The sequence below is a fragment of the Chiloscyllium plagiosum genome, unplaced genomic scaffold (assembly GCF_037043375.1).
Source record: "Chiloscyllium plagiosum isolate Xiang-an unplaced genomic scaffold, Cpla_swu_hap1 HiC_scaffold_29, whole genome shotgun sequence".
Classification (NCBI taxonomy): domain Eukaryota; kingdom Metazoa; phylum Chordata; class Chondrichthyes; order Orectolobiformes; family Hemiscylliidae; genus Chiloscyllium; species Chiloscyllium plagiosum.
Genome location: NW_028270167.1, coordinates 10,400,618 through 10,422,511, shown reverse-complemented (window position 1 = coordinate 10,422,511; position 21,894 = coordinate 10,400,618). Strand labels below are relative to the sequence as shown.

The 21,894-nt window shown below is 42.8% G+C and overlaps 1 protein-coding gene across 1 annotated transcript in view; it reads right to left on the bottom strand.

Moving 5' to 3' along the window:
* dscaml1 (Down syndrome cell adhesion molecule like 1) overlaps nucleotides 1–21,894 on the bottom strand; it is a 586,372-nt gene that overhangs the window by 28,664 nt on the left and 535,814 nt on the right. Inside the window, exons 25-26 of the mRNA XM_043676579.2 lie at nucleotides 8,174–8,362; nucleotides 4,561–4,848 (exon numbers count right to left, since the gene is read on the bottom strand). Of these exons, the coding sequence (XP_043532514.1) occupies nucleotides 4,561–4,848; nucleotides 8,174–8,362 (477 nt within the window). The remainder of the gene's footprint in view (nucleotides 1–4,560; nucleotides 4,849–8,173; nucleotides 8,363–21,894) is intronic.

The window sequence follows — 21,894 nt, the reverse complement described above, 5'->3', positions numbered from 1 at the left end:
ACTTCACTATTTGGAAACACGGGTGATTTTGAGGTGGTGAATAAAGGATGATTTGGTGATAGAAAAAAGATATGTTCAGTTTTGTGTGAGAGCACTTCTGGATATGAAATAAAACAAAGAGAGGGAGGTTGTTGCTTTCAGTTGCCAAGATGAATCTTGAAGCGTCGATTGTGGCTTAGGCCAAGCCTGAAGGTCATGGCCCACAACAAAGCAGTGTACACAGGGCCACTGGACCAGAATAGGAGCAATGTCTGCTCACAGAGAGGAAACTGCACAGGGCAGTGCACTATCTGCATAAAAATCCCTTTGGGGTTAAGAATGGTGTTTTCCAATAGCGTGAGACATAGAAAGTAGGAACAAGAATAGGCCATTCGGCCCTTCGAGCCTGTTCTACCATTCAATATGATCATGGCTGATCATGCAATTTCAGTATCCCACTTCCACTCTCTCTCGATACCCCTTGATCCCTTTAGACACAAAGGCCACATCCAGCTCCCTCTTGAATCTATCTAATGAATTGGCCCCAACAGCTTCCTGTGGGAGGGAATTCCACAGGTTCACAACTCACTGAGTGAAGAAATTCTTCCTCATCTCAGTCCCGAATGGCTTACCCCTTAGGCTGTGACCCCTAGCTCTGCACTTCCCCAACATAAGGAACATTCTTCTTATGTGTAGTCCCATCAGGACTTTATATGTTTTAATGAGATACTCTCTCATTCTTCTAAATGCAAGAGAGTACAAGCCCTGAAGAAGGCAGATTATTAGCCCAGTTTAAACCACACCCATTTCTCACCCATTAAAGTGAAAAGGAAACAGGTTGGCAATTTGCTACAAGCCCATGTTCCTGTAACATTTACTGCTTTATGACACAAACTGCAGTCTGACAATCAAAAAAGTTGTCAGTAATTCCAAAGTGAAGCCATCGCACAAAATATAAAGGAGCGAAGAGAATTCTTGTTATTTTTCACACAGAATAGTACATACAATTCACACTCTTTGTTTGGCTAACGTTTCATATCAATGTTGCATTTCACAGTGACAGTACAGAGAGGAAGAAATAAGAGGCCACGCTAGGTACATCCTTTGGATGACGACAGCTCAGTTTCATTGCAGTCCTTGCAAATTGTTGAATGTTAAGGTTGACTGGGCATTTTCTCTGTGTGACAAGTAACTGTCTGGTCATTAATCCTTTACCTTCTTCCTTTGGAATGTACATCAGCAAATCACATTCAGCCCTCCCGCTCGGTCAGCAGTATGAATACTACCATTTCCCAGCTGCTTTCAGCTCTGACCAAGAGTCAATGGACTTGAAACATTAAGTCTGTTTTTCCCTCCACAGATGCTTCCAGAACGGCTGAGTTTCTCCAGCACTTTCTGCTTTTGTTTCAGATCCCCAGCATTGCCATTCTTTATTGTATTCAGTCCAGGCCAGAGTTTCAACTTTGAACAAACCTCTTGCCTCATCATCTAACTTTAGTTATTTTCTCTCTTGAGCCTATTCTGCTCCCCCTTAAATAATTCCATGATATTCACCTCAACCACGCCTTGCAGTGACAACTCTCAGGTAAAGATGTTACTCCTGAACTTTCAGTTGGACGCACTGTACATTTGGGAATCTTGACCGGGAAAGGTTTATATCTCTGAGAAAATATTTGCAGTCCAACATGTCTTGAGGCTCTGGAAGTAGCAGCAGATGGCCAGTACTACTGATTGCAGAATTAAAGAACAGAGGAAGGCTAGCACTCAGTTGGAAATACTTCAAGTCCTATTATCGTGCAAGCCTGCTATTTTTCTCACTGCTTCTACCTCCCACAAACTTGCTAGATTAATGTGATAATGGTGGTGGCCAGGTAAAGGTCACTCTCTGCCTGCTCTGTCATCTTGAAGCACATCGGTGCCTGGCTCTCTGAGGGAGCCTGGGGAAATCCCAGCAGGGGCTGGTTGGCATTTGTTGCTCAGCGCTGGGGGGCAGGTGCCAGAATAATTGACCGTTACCTCAAGACAGCCCTTACAAGGTCTGACTGCAGGACTCAGTTTGCAACAGGGACTGCGTGATTCAAAAGTCCACTCCACATGCTGCAGCAGTTCACATAAAGACGAGGGCGCCTTCCGATTTGGAACACAGCACAGTGCACTCCTGATCAGTAGAATCAGTGAATCCCTACAGTGTGTAAACAGGCCCTTCAGCCCAACAAGTCCACACTAATTCTCCAAAGAGTAATCCACCCTACATTTACCCCTAACTTACTCATCCCTAAATATTATGGCAATTTAGCATGGCCAATTCACCTAATCTGCACATCTTTGGATTGTGAGAGGAAATCAGAGCACCAGAAGGAAACTTTTGTAGACACTGGGAAAATGTGCAATCTCCACACAGACAGTTACCTGAGGCTGGAATCGAGCCCATGGCCCTGGCACTGTGAGGCAGTAGTACTAACCACTGAGCCAACGTGCCACCCTGTATGCACTCAGTTGTCTTGGGGTGGTGTGTACAAATTGTTGTGCTTCCTTGCTGGGCAAAGTAGAAGGGGCAGTTATCTTTCCTCGCGACTGCATCAAGTGCACAACCTATCCTCACTGGCCACAAGCCTTGGCAGGTAAGTGGGGGAAGGGAGGATTCCCCTGCCTCTGCAAATACGACGAGCAGCTTGCCCTTACACAGTGACTGCCACTTAGCGAAATTTACCAAAGTACTTCACCGGAACACAATCAGTTCAAAATTGAAAAGAGGAGATTTTGGTGACCAAAAGCTTGATGAAATGGATGAGTTTTAAGGAGGGTCCTAGAGGAGGTGGGAGCAATGCGGAGATTTAGCAAGAGAATTCCAGATCCCAGATGACTGAAAGCAATGGCCACCACAGACTTGGAACTCAAGATCCCTGATCTATGTGACTTTCAAAACCTTCTAACTGAAATGTTTTTGCTGTTAATGGAGCCAAATATGGCCAGTAACACCCAGCCGTGGAATTGTGGAAGGAGGCTATTTGGCTATTGTGGCTTCAATGATTCTCCAAGTGAGACAATTCTCTTAGTGCCACTACCATAAGAGCATGGAAAACTCTCAAATAATTGTTTAACTTTCCTGTAGAATGCCTCGACTGACCCAGCATCCATCACACTCTCAGGTAATGTATTCCACAACTGAACCACTTGCTATGTGAAAAATGTCTTTCCTCATTGGTTTTGCTTCTTTTCCGAATTACTTTTATTCTGTGTCCCCTTGCTCCTGATCCTTTAACATTCCCTCCAGATCTACTCTGCAACCCAATGCCTTTTTAAATGTAACAGGCAGATCCTGTTATTTTAAGACTTTCATTTTCAATATATAAAACCTGGATGGTTTCCTTCGTGCGAACAAAGTGGAGAATGGACAGGTTTGAATAAACACAGAGTTCTTGGAGGGCTTGAGGTTCACCATTGTTTAATCCTTTGATCAACTTTAATTTCTTTTGAAGAACCAGTTGAAGAGAATGGGGAAGCAGACTCCCTAACACTCAGTTTCAGTCAGCAGAAATTTATTAACTCAGCCTCTAGGTGGAGTCAAAGCTTACATTAAAGTAATAACGATTGCAATATTGGGTGTTCAGCTTCGACATATAAAGAGTCTACTGTCTCAAAAAACACTCCATTCGGCCCATCTTGGTCCATGCGTGTGTTTATACTGCAGGTGAGACAGTGCCCGCTTTTAATGCTCCTTCTATTGTCACCCCCAACATCCCCTCATGCCTGCTCCCTCCTGTGTGTATCACATCTCTCCTGAAATGCAATGTCACTCTCTGCTTCAATCAAGACATGTGGAAAGGAGTTTTACATGCCCTGTATAAAGAAATTCCTCCTAAATTCTTTATTTGTGCTGTTAGTGGCCATTTTATAATTGCACCCTTTCCCAATCTTCTTTTGTCTTTCTGACACTGATAACTGACTTCATGCAGCTCCGAACTCCTCTGACTCCCAAAGATGTCATTTACCGTGCTTCAAATCTTCACCTTCTGCCCATTCTTTCCTCTTCCTGAACGTCACATACTATCTTTAAGGATTTGCTTTTTGATAATAAGACTGATACTTCTTATCAACTTACAGCCGTACATGTTACTAGATATTTACTTCCTCTCCCCATTATATTTCTCTCACTTCTTCCCACCTTACTCCTATAAGACCTCTTCCTCACTCTCTGATACTCCATCCCAGTCACATCTGCTCTAATGATGCCTCCGTCGGACATGGAGCGTTGAAGAAATGAGCACTCAGTTCCTTGTTACTAGTTATTGAGCTATGGACTATCAGATGTCTATCACACTGTTAAATGTAAATAGATGTCCTCAATTCAGTGCTCCAGCACAAATCAGTTATGCTGCCCGGCTTTAGTGAAAGTGTGGGAGTGTGCCATGGTAATGTTTAAGGAAAAACATCTGGGAAGTGCTGTGTTGTGTTTCTGTGGCGAAATTGGGATTGGATCAGTGTACCCTGGGTCCTCCATGTGAAGAAATAGGTTTTCTCAAGAAAGCCATGACCTGAAGGTGAAAAGTTAAATTCCCCACAACCACTCCCCACACCTACTTCCGTCATAATCGAGTGTGGCAAAATGTGTTGTCTCGTTGCCACATCCAGCGCTGTTACAGGCTCTCATTTTCAACTCATACCAAGTGGCCCCTTGCAGGTCCTGTAGGAAAACCTCATGCGACAAGTTGGTCTTTAACGTAAGCCAAGGCCAGGTGCCTTTGGGACGGTAGTCCATGACGATTGCTGTGATGGGGCAGCCACCACTGTTCCACCCTTGGAGGTTGAGCCTGGCGTGGGTAGAGTTAATGTGGGTAAAGAGATGCCGGTCCTTGTCGAAAGCAGGTTCTGGAAGAAGAAACAAAAAGGAAAGAAATAAGAGGCACATTGATCAACATCCCTAGCTTCACATTTTAAATATATCTTGTTAAAGTCATGACAGAATCCCCACAATGCACAAGGAGGCCATGCAGCCTGTGCTGACCCTCCAAATAGCATCCTACCCTATCCCTGTAACCCCACATTTACCATTGCTGACCCAACTTGGAAACTATGGCCAATTTAGCATGGACATTCCACCTAACCTCATCATCAGACTGTGGGAGGAAACCAGAGCACCCAGCAGACATGGGGAGAATGTGCAGACTGCACACAGACAGTCGTCTGAGGCTGGAATTAAACCTGGGTCTCTGGCACGGTGAGGCAGCAGTGCTAACCACTGAGCCACCGTGCCTGCCCAAAAAAAGACACATGAAAGGATGATGCTAAAATAATTTATTTAAAATATTAGTTGCAAAACATAGTCGAATTGCTATAGATCCCAGAGTTGGGAAAGATGTTCACAATTACAAAGCTGGAACTGAAAAATTTGTAAAAACGAAGTTTTTCTTTCACGTTGTCCTTTTCCCTTGTAGCTCCGAGATGGCAGCTTCTCACATTCCCAGCTTTAAATGCCAAGCCAGTCTGTCCCTAAATGTGGAAGTAGTTCTGTTTGCCTTTGATTGGCAGGAACAGTCCATGCAAGGACAGATCCAGGAACAGCTGGATGCCATCTCCAGCTCTGGGACCTGAACCTGAGCGATTCCGAAGCACTGGGAGATACTGAACTCAAACTGCACAAGCTCGATGTGACCTTTCTTAATCTGTACCAGAGGCCACAGGGAGGGAGTTGAGCAAATTGCTTATTAATAACTGACATCTCTAATGTCAAAATGTTCTGTCTAGGGTTGTTTTAGTTGGAAAGCCTATTTTATACTTTAACCAATTTTTATTTTTCTTTGCATTGACAACTAGAGGCACATGTTACAGGTAATGAAGTAATTGAAACACATGCCAGGAAATTTGACAATGTACATAAAATGATACGACTTTAAAATAGATGCAGGCACTGACAGATCTGAGGGACTACTACACATCTCTGAATATGAAAAGACAGATAGATCAAGCTGTTAATAAAAAGGCTTGTAAATAGATGCCTAAAACACTAAGGCAAAATAATTTGCTTCACCTTTATCGATCATTGGACAGGTCTTTGCCTGAGCATTGCATCCAATTCTGGCCATGCACAACTGGAAGGCTGTGAAAGACTAGCAAAAAGGGGGGAGTAGGGGACAAAGATTTACCAAAAATGTTTTAGCCATAACTTTAAGCCACAGCTGAATAAAAAGGATAGATTTTGTTGGAGCTTTTCATCTTGCACTCGTCATGGCATCTGAATGGATACCAAGTGAATCAACATTTTTATATTTGGCAAATGGACTCTGGTGGAGGCTTTCCATTGAGTAAGCACCTAGTAGATGATGACTGACAGACAACTGTTGAGCTTTGTTTAAATTTAAACTGGACAGTTTGTCTCTGACTGATCAAGGCAATGAATAGAGAGTGACTGTCACCCATTTGGTTAAGTTGAAATGCGTGCACATAATCTTTCAGTCTGCAAATACCAGGACTCTGTGCAGTAATAGATGCAGCTTCCAACACTGAAATGGTTGTCAATATGATTCACAGCATACTCGGGATTGCTTAGCAAGTGTTTTCCAATCGGGGTTCGTAACTGGGATAAGTGACTGCAGTTACATCGCAATGCCAGAGAATCTGGGATTGTTCCCTTTCGGGCAGAGAATATTAAAGGAGAATTTCAGCAGCATTCAAAGTTCTTTGGCATTTTTCTTGAGTAAACAATGAATTGTTTCCACCAGTGGGTGGTTCCCTAACTAAAGGTTTGAGGCAATTTGGAAATAAACTGGATGGTAGATAGAGATTTTTTTTAAACAGTATGTCGTTATGGTCAGATGATAAAGGAGCAGAGTTCCAAAAGCTTGTGATTTCAAATAAATCTTTTGGACAATAACTTTGTATGGTATAACTTCTGACCCTGAAATGATGGTGGCAGGAGATACACTAATAACTTTCACACAATAACTGGATATATGCACTGAGACAGTAAGGACTGCAGATGCTGGAAGTTAGAGTCAATAGATGGGAAGCTTGAAGAGCACAGCAGGTCAGACAGCATCCGAGGAGCAGGAAAGCAGTAGAAATATTGACTTTCCTGCTCTTTGGATGCTGTCTGACTTACTGTGCTTTCTCAGCTCCACACCTATTGACTTTGGATATATGCTTGACAAGGAAACATGGGTTTGGAGTGGATCACGCTTTCTAAGAGCCAGCAGGGACATGATGGACTGAATATTCTCTACTACAATGCGAAAGGTTCTATGGCAGTTTGGTTTTGAAATCATACAGTCATAGAGACGTACAGCATGGAAACAGACCCTTTGCTCCAACTTGTCCATGCCGGCCAAATTAATCTAGTCCCACTTGGCACATATCCCTCTACCCCTTCCTATTCATATGCCCATCCAGACGCCTTTTAAATGCTGTAACTGTACCAGCCTCCACCACCTCCTCTAGCAGATTAATCCATTCAAACACCACGCTCTGCATGAGAAGGTTGTTCCTTAGGTTTTCCTATTCATTTGAATAATAATTTATAGAGTGGGAAAGTTAGGAGGCCTTGTATCACAGTTGTAGTTTCTCTGTCTCTGAGCCAGAAGCTCTGGGTTCAAGTCCTCCTCCAGAATTGGAAAGCAGAGGAAAGTATGTTTCCATAGCAGTCAAACAGGAAAATCTCCCAGTAACTCCCTCCAACATGTCTATGGCAGAGGTTGAGTGATTAGGTTTCCTGGTTAGCCAGGCTATGGTTTCTAGTTCACAGGTTCATTCTGAAGACTATCTAACTACAAAAACAATTGGCAAATCCAAAAACAAAGGTCAACATCAAGGTCATCAACCAGAATTGTGGTGGCCCCATGTAGCATGGAGATAACTGAACGGAAAATAAAATGGGAAAATGGTCTACATTCTATCTCATTTTCTTTCTTCTGTTGAGATCTCCATGGTCTCTTCACATCAACGACTTTCCCAAAATGGAAGTAAATATGTTGACCTGCCACTATATGGACCAGTCAAAGCAGATGATCATCAATTAGCTAGAATGGCATAGCAGGTTTGAGGGGCTAAATGGTCTAATCTTGCTCTTATCTGTGTATGAGCAGCACAACATGTCTCAGAACAGTCTGCATTTGTTCTAGTCTAGAAAATGCAGCATTCATGATTGGTTTTATCTCAACACCTTACATCCATAACAATTTTTCTTTTTATCCTGACCCACCTCTCCCATGAGTTTTGGCTTCAATAATCTCGCTAATGCGCCCAGCTCCAACACTGTTCTTGGCTGCCAGTTTCACCTTGTACCAAGTGCCACATTTGAGGTGGTCCAGTTTGAAGGAGCGCTCAGTTGGGTTGATGAAGACATCCTTCCATTCTTCACTGTTATCAACAGAGTATTGCAACACAAAGCCTGTCAGACAGAGAAAAGAGCATCAATGTCTCATTAATTCTGTAAATTGAATTTCAAACTAAACCCTGTGTCGGTGTTCTTGAAGGGCAGACAATTCTTGCTCAGGTTCATCAAATTAGCTCCTTCATCAGCGAAACCTTCTTTGCATGGAAACATTCCCAAATCACAACCCTGTGAAAGAAATCATTTAAAAAAAAAGGCATTTTTTTGTGGGTGCGGATGTTGCTGTGTGATGTCAGTATTTACTACCCATCTTTGTGTGTTCCTCGAGATGGTGGTGGTGGACTTTTATTTTTTATTCATACACAAGATGTGGGTGTGGCTAGCAAGGGCAGGATTTACAGCCCATTTGTCTGTGTGGAGTTTGTAAGTTCTCCCCGCGGTTTCCTCCGGGTGCTCCGGTTTCCTCCCACAGTCCAAAGATGAGCAGGTTAGATGGATTGGCCAATGGGAATTATGGGTTGTGGGATAGGGTGCGGGCTGGCTCTGGTTGGGATGCTCTTCGTTGGGTGGTGCAGACTTAATGGCGTGAGTGGCCTCTTTCCACACTGTCGAGGTTCCATGATTCTATGACAGTGAAGGAACAGCAACACAGTCGGGATGGAGAGATGTGGTCACTGATCAGTGGTAAAGGTGTTCTCATGCAGTTAGGTAGGGACTTGACATCTCTTCTGGGGCTGTATTGTTCCTCCTGCAGAACCCACATTGCCTCCTCATTGCCAACACCTCCTGGGCAACTTATACCACTGCACTTGCTCAGGCATGACATAGCTCCACACAATTCCCAGGGACACAATGTTGCTTGCTGAGTTATATAGTCGTACAGCACAGAAATGGACCTTGCAGTCCAATCTGTCCACACCAACCAGACATCCCAATCTGACCTAATCCCATTTAGCCCATATCCCTCTAAATTCTTCCTATTCATATACCCATCCAGATGCCTTTTAATTGTAGCAGCCTCCACCACTTTCTCTGGTTGCTCATTCCATGCACACCCCACCCATTGTGTGAAAAGGTTATCCCTCAGGTCCCTTTTAAATCTTTCCCCTCTCACCTTAAACCTCTCCGCTCTAGTTTTGGACTCCCCTACCCTAAGAAAACAAACTTGGCTATTCACTCTATTCATGCCTCTTATGATTTTATCAACCCCTGTAAGGTCACCCCTCAATTTCCGATGCTGCATGGAAAAAGGTCTCAGCCTGTAGCTCAAACCTTTCCACCGCAGCAACATCCTTGTCAATGTTTTCTATACCATCTCAAGTTTCACAACATCATTCCTATAGCTGGTCAACCAGAATTGCATGCAGTCTTCCAAAAGTGGCCTCACCAATGTCCTGTAGAGTGACCAGAGGAGAGGTGTAGGTCAGAAGTAACAAGAGGATGCTCCAGTGGAGGCGAAAACCTATGTTCATCCATCTTCAGCAACACTCAATCTATGCATGATTCAGCTTCCTTTCCCTACCAACAACTTGATCCTGTTCTTTAAATCCTTGGAACATTTTGCAAGTTCCTCAGGCACCCCAACCTGCCATCCTGCATACATTATTGGGTGTGCACAAACATATCCTCCTTATTAGGAATAAAATTCAGTCGTGGGGTCAATGAATAAGTGCTCTCCTCCCTAGGAGAAAGTGAGGACTGCAAATGCTAGAGATCAGAGCTTAAAAATGTGTTGCTGGAAAAGCGCAGCAGGTCAGGCAGCATCCAAGGAGAAGGTGAATCGACGTTTCGGGCACAAGCCCTTCTTCAGGAATGAGGTAAAAGGTAGGGAGGAGGGACTTGGGGGAGGGGCGTTGGGAATGCGATAGGTGGAAGGAGGTTAAGGTGAGGGTGATAGGCCGGAGAGGGGGTGGGGGGGGCGGAGAGGTCGGGAAGAAGATTGCAGGTCAAGAAGGCGGTGCTGAGTCTGAGGGCTGGGACTGAGAAAAGGTGGGGGGAGGGGAAATGAGGAAACTGGAGAAATCCGCATTCATCCCCTGTAGCTGGAGGGTTCCTGGGCGGAAGATGAGTCGCTCTTCCTCCAGGCGTCGTGTTGCCATGGTCTGGCGAGGGAAGCGGCCAAGGACCTGCATGTTCTTGGCGGAGTGGGAGGGGGAGTTAAAGTGTTCAGCCACGGGGCGGTTGGGTTGGGACACCCGCACCAACCAACCCAACCACCCCGTGCTGAACACTTTAACTCCCCCTCCCACTCCGCCAAGAACATGCAGGTCCTTGGCCTCCTCCATCGCCAGACCATGGCAACACGACGCCTGGAAGAAGAGCGCCTCACCTTCCGCCCAGGAACCCTCCAGCTACAGGGGATGAATGCGGATTTCTCCAGCTTCCTCATTTCCCCTCCCCCCACCTTTTCTCAGTCCCAGCCCTCAGACTCAGCACCACCTTCTTGACCTGCAATCTTCTTCTCGACCTCTCCGCCCCCACCCCCTCTCCAGCCTATCACCCTCACCTTAACCTCCTTCCACCTATCGCATTCCCAATGCCCCTCCCCCAAGTCTCTCCTCCCTATCTTTTATCTTAGCCTGCTTAGCACACCCTCCTCATTCCTGAAGAAGGGTTTGTGCCCGAAACGTCGATTCTCCTTCTCCTTGAATGCTCTCCTCCCTAGGTCAAGATTAATAAAAGACTAATAACAATGACACCATTTGAAATCTGGCATCCAATGGCTTACTTAAACTAGAATAATAGCAAAATACTGTTGGTTGCTGGAAATCTGAAACAAACACAGAGAATGCTGGAGAAACAGGGATAATGTTTCTAGTTTAGTACTCAAAAACGTTCATTCTGTTTTTCTCCCCACAGATGCTGCCAGTCCTGTTGAGTTCTCCAGCAATCTGTGTGTTTGATACTTAAACTACTGCCTGCCTGTCCTCAAACTGAGCTGCATGAGAAGGGCAAAATTCTGCAGTAGTTTGAAACAGTCTTCTGACCAGGAGACTGACCCAATGTTACCCCTGGCCATCAGGTATATAAGAAGGATTTGTATACTAGAAATGAACTTGTTTGGCCACATTATGTATGCATCTTCTGTAGTCAGCAAATTCTACATTGGACATCATCATTCCTAAAATGATTCAATGAAGTTTCAATGTAGTGCATTCAAATTGAAGTAATAAATGAGCATCTGGTGTCAGAAAGAACTGTGAATATTGTAATTGTTCATAGATAAATCCTTTGAATAAATTATACCAATATGATTTGATTCAATACTTTCATTCAGTGCAAACTGCTTCTAAAATATACTCTTTTGCAGACTAATTGGAAAAGCCAATTCATAGAATCCCTATAGTGGAATCAGGCCATTCAGCCCATAGTGACCCTCCAAAGAGCATTCCACTTAGACCCATCCCGTCTTTAAAATCCGATATGCCCCAGGGCCAATCCACCTAACCTGCACATCCATGGATTATGGGAAGAAACCAAAGCACCTGGAGGAAACCCACACAGACACAGGGAGAACGTGCAAACTCCACACAGACAGCCATCTAATGGTGGAATCAAACCTGGGTCCTGGGCACTGTGAGCCAGAAGTGCTAACCACTGAGCCATTGCGCCGCTCACTAACGCATTATTCATATCAATAATGTTTAATAATGTACTTGCTAATACTCTTCACCTAAACCCGCCAAAATAAATTCTTGCCATTGTGTGACCTTGCTGAAAAAACAGCTTTGGTGTAAACCTATGTAACAAATCTTTTATCTTGTATACATTTTCCAACAGATGGAAATTATTCGTTGGGGAGACTTTCAGGGTCAGGTTACTAAACAGAATGCTGTTTGTAACAAGACAGAAAGTCCCAAACTCTGCCAGCAGTAGATGTGTGTAAAACACATATCAGGTAAACAAAAGAGTGTTTCAGATTTGGAAGAAAAGCCATTGCACAGGCAGAACCAGAACTCTTCATTAGGTCACCTGTGGGAGCTGTTACAAAAAAAAGCTTTAAATGTTGCCAGAGTTGGGAACTCACAGATAAACAACATCCCTCTCTAACACTACATCTTATTTTTGCTTGTTAGTACAGAACTTGGAATCTTACTTAAGAGAGCCCTGTTTCTGAAGTTCTACATTTTGCACTTATTGGGACAAACACGAGAATGCCAAATTTCAAATAATTGCAACAATTTATACAGTAAGTATAAATACCTCGGGGCCCATTCTCTGCAAGAGAAAAAGAATATTACCTGGCATATTTTTGAATTACCTAGGGATTTGAGGAGTCTTAAGTCTCCCATTGCTTTCCCCAGGCTAATGCCTTGGCCAATCAGAGATAATTTTCTAACCAAACATATAAACTCTGACATATAAACTGCTGTGAACATTTGAAATTGGGTATTCTTGCATATGTCCTAATGGGTCATGTATTATACAAAAAGCTTCAGCAGTATGTCTATTTTGTTTTAGAAAAGGATAAAAACAAACCTTGTAACAATTATATCGTGTTGTGTAGGTGGAGATCAGATTTTCATTCAAAGACCAGCCCAGAAGAACAATACACTGGAAATACTGCCAAAGCCGGACTAAGAACCAGGGTATAGGTGGGACAAATCCAAGGTGTGCAATTTTTGATATGTTAAGCTTCATAGAATCATTGAACCCCTAAAGCCCAACAAGCCCACACCGACCCTCCAAAGAGTAATTCACCCAGACCCATTCCCCTACTCTATATTTACCTCAACTCATGCACCTAACCTACACACCCCTAAACACTATGGTCAATTCACCTAACCTGCACATTTTTGGATTGTGGGAGGAAACCCACGCAGACACAGGAAGAATGTGCAAACACAGACAGGTGCCCAAGGCTGGAATCGAACCTGGGTCCCTGGTGCTGTAAGACAGCAGTTGCTAACCACTGAGTCACTGTGCTGCCCAAGCTTGTGACCATGAGATAGTTGGAAGTGGCTTACAATGGACAACCAAATTGCATTGAGGTCTCCCTCCTTCCCATTTGTTTCCTTCTTGACTCCCGCATTATTTCAGTCACCACTCATTTATCTTCCATTCTAATTCAAAGGCTGAAGCATTGAGGAAATACATAGTCAAATAAATGTGCTTCAAAAATCCATTTCGATGGTTCTGAAGCTCTGTGGGAACTTTGAAGTTTGTGAAGAGATGCTCATTTAAATGAAAATTATTTCTTACTCAAGAAATGAGCTGCGATAGGGGCAGCAATCATGGAGGAAATCAGATGCAAATTTCGAATTTCAGAAATGGGCCAGATTCATCACAGCATCAATATTATAAAAGGGAAAAAAAGGTGAAATCAATCAGAAAGGAGACAAAGGGGGAGTTTGAAAAAGAGAGCTGCAAAATAGATACTGGCAACTTATCCTCGGACAGTGCAACATCCTGGGGATCTGTGGGGTTGTTAATACCCCTGGGGATCTAATCAGACCAATCACTGATTTAAACTAATTTAAAACTTTTGCCAGATAAACAGTATCTTGCATTACATAATTATAGCTACACATGTCCTTTTGTCAATTTGTATCACAAAGTATTAAGAAGTCAAAGAAACATTATTGTGAAATATTTCTGGAACATGGACTATTAATTACATTTTATATTTTGACAGGCAGGGGTAATATTGGATGAGTTTGTGTGGCATTGAGATGAGATCCTAAAGGGGGTGCTGTTTGGCATCTTTTGATGTCTACAGTGACCTGGCATCTTTCACAAAGTCTATTAGCAAATTTCCTACCTTTACATCAAATAATTTGAAAATGCTAAGAAATGTCTGTGATGGATGTTGACAGTAAAAAAAAAGTCAATTAATCCTTAAGTTGCAAGTTTTTGAACACCTGAGCAGGATGTTTCACTGGGTGAACACACACTGGTTATTGTGGACTAGTTCTATACCAAGCAGGAACTCAGAGATTTATACTTGTGTTTTGCCTGGTTGGATCATGTGGACTGAAGCTGGTACAATACAGGGAATGAGAGGAAAGAGGGATGAAAGAAAGATGGATGGAGGTAGGAAAGAAGGGAGGAAGAGAATGAGGGAAGAAGGAATGAAACACTTTAGAGATGTAGGCAGTGTGGAAGGGAACTAATTGAGGGAATATAAATTTGAGACCAGAGTAGAGGGAGGGCAGAATCACCCCCAACTTCTAACTCTGCACCCAGGGATGAATATTTTGCAGTTTAGATTTACACATGTAGTGAAGAAAGTACCTGTTGTAAATAGATTTGGAACTAAACAAGATTCAGGAGATGTCAAATTTGTGCAGGAGATTAAAAGCAAAGGTAATGTCTCTCGAAGAGTTAATGTCAAGGAAACAGATCATTTTTGCAAGCTCTAACGGTGACTGTGCAGCAGGAACAAAAACAATTCTTTCTCATAATGCGTTCAGTTATTTTGAACATAATGGGGCTGGAAATTGCATTCCATTTTACCACAGACAGTGTGCATTCTGGGTGAGAGTGGGGGAGGGGGGGAGTTATCAGTGTGTTGTCGATCGCTGTGCATCATTCTTGATGATGTTCATCTCTCCTACTTTGTGCCACAGATAAGGCAAACAGAAGAAGGGTGACGATCGGAGCAAGGATGATATTGCAATAAAACAGGCAAAACAATGATTTCCATCTACATTAATATGTATGAAACCAGGCTACCGATTTCCGTTGGTGTTAAACAATACTCCCCTCACATGCAGCAGACAGACACACACTCTTTCTCATCTCAAAGAGATTATATTTGCATTGGAAATCAACCGTCCTCTACAGACAGGCCTCAGGGAAACGGTGCAGCTGCATGGGCTGTTGCTATGTCAGCTGAAAGTAACACTGAAGGAAGAAAGGTTTAACACAGTCCAATAAGGCACTATTTATTCAGATAGATCCGGACATGGGCAGAACCTCCTGTGCAAAATAAAAACTTTGCTGTACTTGAACTATGTCATAGGGTCATAGAGATGTACAGCACGGAAACAGACCCTTCAGTCCAAAAGGTCCATGGTGACCAGATATCCCAATCTAATCTAGTCCCACCTTCCAGCACCCGGCCCATATCCCTCTAAACCCTTCCTATTCATATCCCCATCCAGATGCCTTTTAAATGTTGTAATTGTACCAGTCTCAACCACTTCTTCTGGCAGTTCATTCCACACACGCACCATCCTCTGCATGAAAACATTGCCCCTTAGGTCTCTTTTCTATCTTTCCCCTCTCACCCTAAACCTATGCCCTCTAGTTCTGGTCTCCCCCACCCCAGGGAAGAGACCTTGTCTATTTACCTTATCCATGCCCCTTCTGATTTTATAAGCTTCTATAAGATCACCTCTCAGCCTCTGACGCTCCAAGGAAAACAGGCTTAGCTCAAATCCACAAACCCTGGCAACATCCTCGTAAATCTTTTCTGAACCCTTCCAGGTTTCACATCATTTTTTCGACAGGAAGGAGACCAGAATTGCACGCAATATTCAAAAAGTGGCCTAGCCAGTGTCCTGTACAGCTGTAACATGACCTCCCAACTCCTGTCTCTAATTTTGTCATCTGTAAATTTACTAACTGTACCTCTTATGCTTGCATCCAAACTGTTTATATAAATGATGTGGTCCTCGCTTTGGGACATGCCGGGCTTCTCGTCATTTTAATCAACCTGCTCAGATACATGTCTGTACTCAATACTCTGTCCAATAAAGGAAAGCATACCAAACACCACCTTCAGTATCCTATCTACCTGCGACTCCACTTTCAAGGAGCTATGAACCTGCACTCCAAGGTATCTTTACTCAGCAACACTCCCTAGAACCTTACCATTAAGTGTATAAGTTCCGCTAAGATTTGCTTTCCCAAAATGCAGCACCTCGCATTTATCTAAATTAAACTCCACCTACCACTCCTCAGCCCATTGGCCCATTTGATCAAGATCCTGTTGTAATCTGAGGTAACCTTCTTTGCTGTCCACTACACCTCTAATTTTGTCATCTGTAAATTTATGACTGTACCACTTATGCTTGCATCCAAACTGTTTATATAAATGATGTGGTCCTCGCTTTGGAACATACCGGGCTTCTCGTCATTTTAATCAACCTGCTCAGAAACATGTCTGGGTTTCCTCTGGGTACCCCAGTTTCCTCCCCAAGATGTGCAGGTTAGATGGATTGGCCATGCTAAATTGCCCATAGTGTCCAGAGATGCGTAGGCTCGGTGGGTTAATCATGGGAAATGCAGGGTAGGGGAATGGGTCAGGGTGGGCTGCTCTATGGATGGTCAGTTTGGACTTGATGGGCCACATGGCCTACTTCCACACTGCAGGGATTCTGTGATTCATATGGTTGATCAGGAATCTTATGATCTGATGTGTGCTGGAAGGATTGAGAAGTTGATACTTAACTATATATTATGAACATACCCTCATTGACCATTAAACTCTGGTGGGGCCAAAGCTTCTGGATCAGGGAGAGGTGGACATTACCCATTGCAAGACAAGTCCTCCTAACTCTGGGCTACACAATAAAATATATCCGAAATGGAGTGGAGTGTTTTACTATGCAACAAACGAAAGAATGAGTAGACAAATATAGGAGACATTATGGTGTAATGGGTAGCATTCTTTCCTATGGCCTAGACACTTCAGATTGAGTCCCAGGGCAGGTCCTGTTGGCCAGTGAAGATACATCCATAATGTGGCCAAACAATTGATTCTCAGCCTGCAAATGCTTCCAATGATCCTGATGGCAGCTGGTAAGAGTCAAGGTTAGAGTGGTGCTGAAAAAAAATAGCAGGTCAGGCAGCATCCAAGGAGCAGAAAAATCGAAGTTTCAGGCAAAAGTCCTTCATCAGGAATGAGCCTGCTGGAAAAGCACCAGTCTAATCTTGACTCTGATCTCCAGCATCTGCAGGACTCACTTTCGCCCGGCAGCTGGTAAGAGTGGAGAGTGTCCTGATCAGCCATCCTACAGAAGGCAACTTCTTGTTACAATTACACAGGCTCTTGGTGAGCCCATGCCTGAAGTATTGTATGGAGTTTTGGTCCCCTTACCTGAGGAAGATGTTCTGGTTATCAATGTAATGTGACAACGAGTTAACAGGCTAATTCCTGGAATGGCAAGACTAACATATGAAGAGAGACTTGATGGGTTCAGACTGTACTCAATAGACTTTATTGCCCAGTGCACAGAGTATAAGTGTTGGGAGGTCATGTTGTGGTTGCACACGGCATTGGTTATGCCACTTTTGGAATACTGCATTCACTTCTGGTCTTTCTGCTGTAAGAAGTATGTTGTGAAACTTGAAAGGGTTCAGAAAAGATTTCCAAGGATGTTGCCAGGGTTAGAGGGTTTGAGCTATAGGGAGAAGCTGAATAGGCTGGGGCTATTTTCCCTAGAGATTTGGAAGCTGAGGGATGACCTTATAGAGGTTTATAAAATCATGAGGGGCATGGATAGGGTGAATAGCCAAGGTTATTTTTCCAGAGTAAGGGAGTCCAAAACTAGAGAGCATAGGTTTAAGGAGAGAGGAAAATGAGTTAAAAGGGATTTGGGGCAATTTTTTCACACAGAGGGTGGTGCGTGTATGGAATGAGCTGCCAGAGGAAGTGGTGGAGGCTGGTACAATTACAACATTTACAAGGCATCTGAATGGGTACATGAACAGGAAAGGTTCAGAGGGATTTGGGACATATGCTGGCAAATGGAACTAGATTAATTTAGGATAACTGGTTGGCATCTTCCAGTTGGACCAAAGGGTCTGTTTCATTGCTGTATAACTGTATGATTCTAAGTAGCCTTTAAGCCATATCTTAATGCATGAGTGAGTGATGAGTGGTGAAGAAGTTTTAGAAAGGGAATTTCAGGGCTGAAGTCACAGTTCCCATCAGTGGAGTGAACTCAATAAGTGGCCTTTACAGTACCCGTCTAAACTTACTGACTGTGCTGTGCAATGGACTTGACACCTCAAACTACTGACTCAGAGGTCAGAGAACTACCAACTGGGCTGAGCAAAGCCAATAAATGATGCAGTTATTAAAAAAGAACACACACAAAAACGTGTAAACTGCCATTTTAAGAATCCTTCTGCCAATATACGAAACCTGGGAGTGATCCTTTGCGAGCGCATCCAGCCAAAAAACACAATGCAATCAAATTCCAATGGATTACTATTCAATCACACATTGTGATTCATTGCTTTAGGTGGCTTACTCGTATGAGATTTGAGCAAATTCAATTCTATTCAAACTCCCCTGTTCAATGTGAGTTGATGCAGCTGCTTTATAGAATATGCAGTGATGGTGATTGCAATCTGAATTGGGAGCAAAGAGATTTCAGGATGTTCAAAAGACTTCAGTAAGAACTCAGCAGCTCATACCGGTATTATTCATCTTTTAATGGCAATGGGAAATTATAACACCAGGAACAAACAAACAGAATATAATGTCTTTTTTTAAGAAAATGAGGATTGCTGTAAACACACAGTAAGTAAGTCAACAATCAAAAGAAAGGAAAAGATTGGTTAATATTTGGTTTGGAGACCATATTTGGAGCAGATAAAGACTGGGGAGAGATAACTACATTTGAAATTTAATTGTATTTCAACTAATGCGATTTTTAAAAAAATTCTGGTTTACAACTTTCCCTGTAGTGGGGATACAGCTGTTTAAGACATTATTTAAGAATGTGCCTCAGCTGGTGCTAATATTTCCTTCGGCATCAACTTTCATTTGATAATATGCTATTGTGCTAAAGGCGCTGTATAACTATAAGTTGTTGTTGTTGTAATTAAATCGTACATGTTCCTTGAACAGAGAAACGTAGGCATTAGGAGCAGGAATAGGCAGCTCTTTGAACCCGCTCTGTCATTCAACATGGTCATGGCTGATCTTATCATGGTCTGCACTCTTCTCTCCTGCCTGCTCCCCATTGCCCTTTATCCTGCTTTTCATCAGAAACATACCTATTTCTTTCTTGAATCTGTTGATTGATTCTGCCTTAATTCCAGGCCTTTCTAACCTGTCTCTTAACCTGCTCAACGACAAAATCATATGCATAACATGGCCCTTATCATTCTTTTGATTTGTCTCATATCTCCATCAGGTTACCCAATGATATTCAGGAGAAAGTGAGGTCTGCAGATGCTGGAGATCAAAGTTGAAACTTTATTGCTGGAACAGCACAGCAGGTCAGGCAGCATCCAGGGAACAGGAGATTCGACGTTTCGGGCACATTCCTGAAGAAGGGCCTGTGCCCGAAACGTCGAATCTCCTGTTCCCTGGATGCTGCCTGACCTGCTGTGCTGTTCCAGCAATAAAGTTTCAACAATGATATTCAGGCCTAATAAAGCCTAGCAAAAAGAATACTGATAAAATGTGCCTGTCCATTCAGTACTGTTTGCTGTAGATGCAGCCAAGATAGTTGTCTGTTCCAAATAATGTGGATGTGTGTGTGTGTGTGATCATCTTTAGACGGGCTGTTTACTTTGGTGCATACATTCCCCACACTCACAGCAACGTGGTTGATTCTGAACTGTCCTTTGATATGGGCTAGTGAGTCACTCAGCTCAAAGGCAATTCGATTTGGGAAACAAATGCTGAGCCTTGCCAGTCAAACTCCCACATCTCATGAAAGGATAAAGGGGGAGAAAGCTCACTATTCCTAACATTACTAATCAGTACAATCAAGCCTTTTTAATCACACCTCCACTGTATGGGACCCCAGTCTGGAGCTGTCCTTTTACTTGCTTGCTGTTTATCCTGGGTTAAAACTGATGTTCAAATGTGCCAGAAATATTAAAAGTTAAGTGAGGCTTAAGTCATTTCTCAGCAGTGTAAGCACAAACATTACCAATCACACTGAATATTGTTATTATTTAAATGTAGTCAACGCCAGGTGAAATGTAATATTGCATTATACTGAAAAAGATCTAGGCACTGTGCTGATCAATTATATAGCATCAAGGGGACAAAACCCTTCATATTAATTTTCAGTCAAGCTGTATCAACACGTCACATTTGCACTCATTTCCTACTGTCTAAACTCTATTATGTTGTCACGTCTTTGTAACACTTTTATGTCAACCTTTTCCATTGTAAGTTACTGTATCCAAATGGATCATGGAGACTGCCTACAGATGTATTCACACTGTAATTACACCTCCCATGATAGTACTTCAGCTAATGACTCCTGTTATAGCTGATCTACTGAATTTGATTCATGTGCACCATGCTTTGTGACCCTCCCCAGCAACCACCTCCATCTGCAATAATGTGGCCCATGAATTAACTGTACCTTCAAAACAGATGAAAAATAAACTCTTGGTCAATTCAGAAAAAAAGCATTGGAGGCAATCTCTCACTAACCATCTAAAGGATCCAGGAACAAATTCTCTGAGCATGCTAATGGAATGGTTGTGAGGGAAAAAGTGGGGAGTGGCTTTTTAATGTACAGATCGGGGTGATGGATGGATAAAATGCAGCCAGAGATTTACCCACCTTTTCCCCTGAGTTTTCTATTGTGATTATAGCCAAGTAATGCTGGTGAAGCAGGATCAGACACTAGGGAATTTCCCATCTATATCTCCTAACAAGTGAGGAGACAAAATAACTGCACAATTTCTAAATGCTCCCAAATAATGTTTCATATTCAGGTGTTACAACGTTCCTTATTATTTGTTAGAATTGTCCCAGCAATTTGTCCCAGTTCTCTGCATCTTTATAGGAGCCTTGTGGTATGGATTATAAACCTGGAAAGACTCATGCTCTACAACATTGTTTGAAAGATTTTAGCAAAGAACTTTCAGTGGCACTGCCCTGTAAATCTATTGACATTAAATGTCACCTGTCAGATATGAGCTCTTTCCATCTCATGTCAAGATTTGACTATAGCTTTTTTTTTCACATTCAGAATTTTTAAGATCAACACAAATCCTGGCTGGGATGCTCTTTAGAGGCTCAGTATGGATTCAATGGGCTGAATGGTCTGTTTCCACACTGTAGTGGGTTCAATGATTCTAAGTAGGCCGTACCAGGAAGGGAAGACAGATTTCCTTTCCTAAAAGACAGGGGAACCTGATTTTCTTATAAAAACAACAATTGATTATGGCTACCATTAGGATAGAATTTAGTTCCATATTTTTATTGACTTCAAATTTCACCATCTGTCTTGGTAGGATGTAAACCCACGCACCTAGAAGATTAATGTGTGATCTGGATTACTAATCCAGTGACATTACCATTAGGCCATCCTATCTCATAGGACTCATGGCCTTGCAAGTTGACCTTTTGTGCAGCAGTTTGTCAAAAGCTTTTTAAAACATCCATCTATGACGTATTAACAGAGTTGCCTTCCTCTATGAGTTGTCAATTTTGGGGTTAGGCATTTCCAGGAGTTGTCTCCTTCTTCCACCCAGCATGTCCATCTTCACAATGCTATTCCTTCCCAACCAATTGAAAATCAAATAGATTGGGAAATTCTTGACTATCAGTCCACCATGCCAAGTCTGATTTTTTTCTATTTCATGGAACCTGGCTGGACCAGCATTTATTGTTTTAAATCCAAAAACTCTCTTTGGAACTACATGGAGACTAGTTT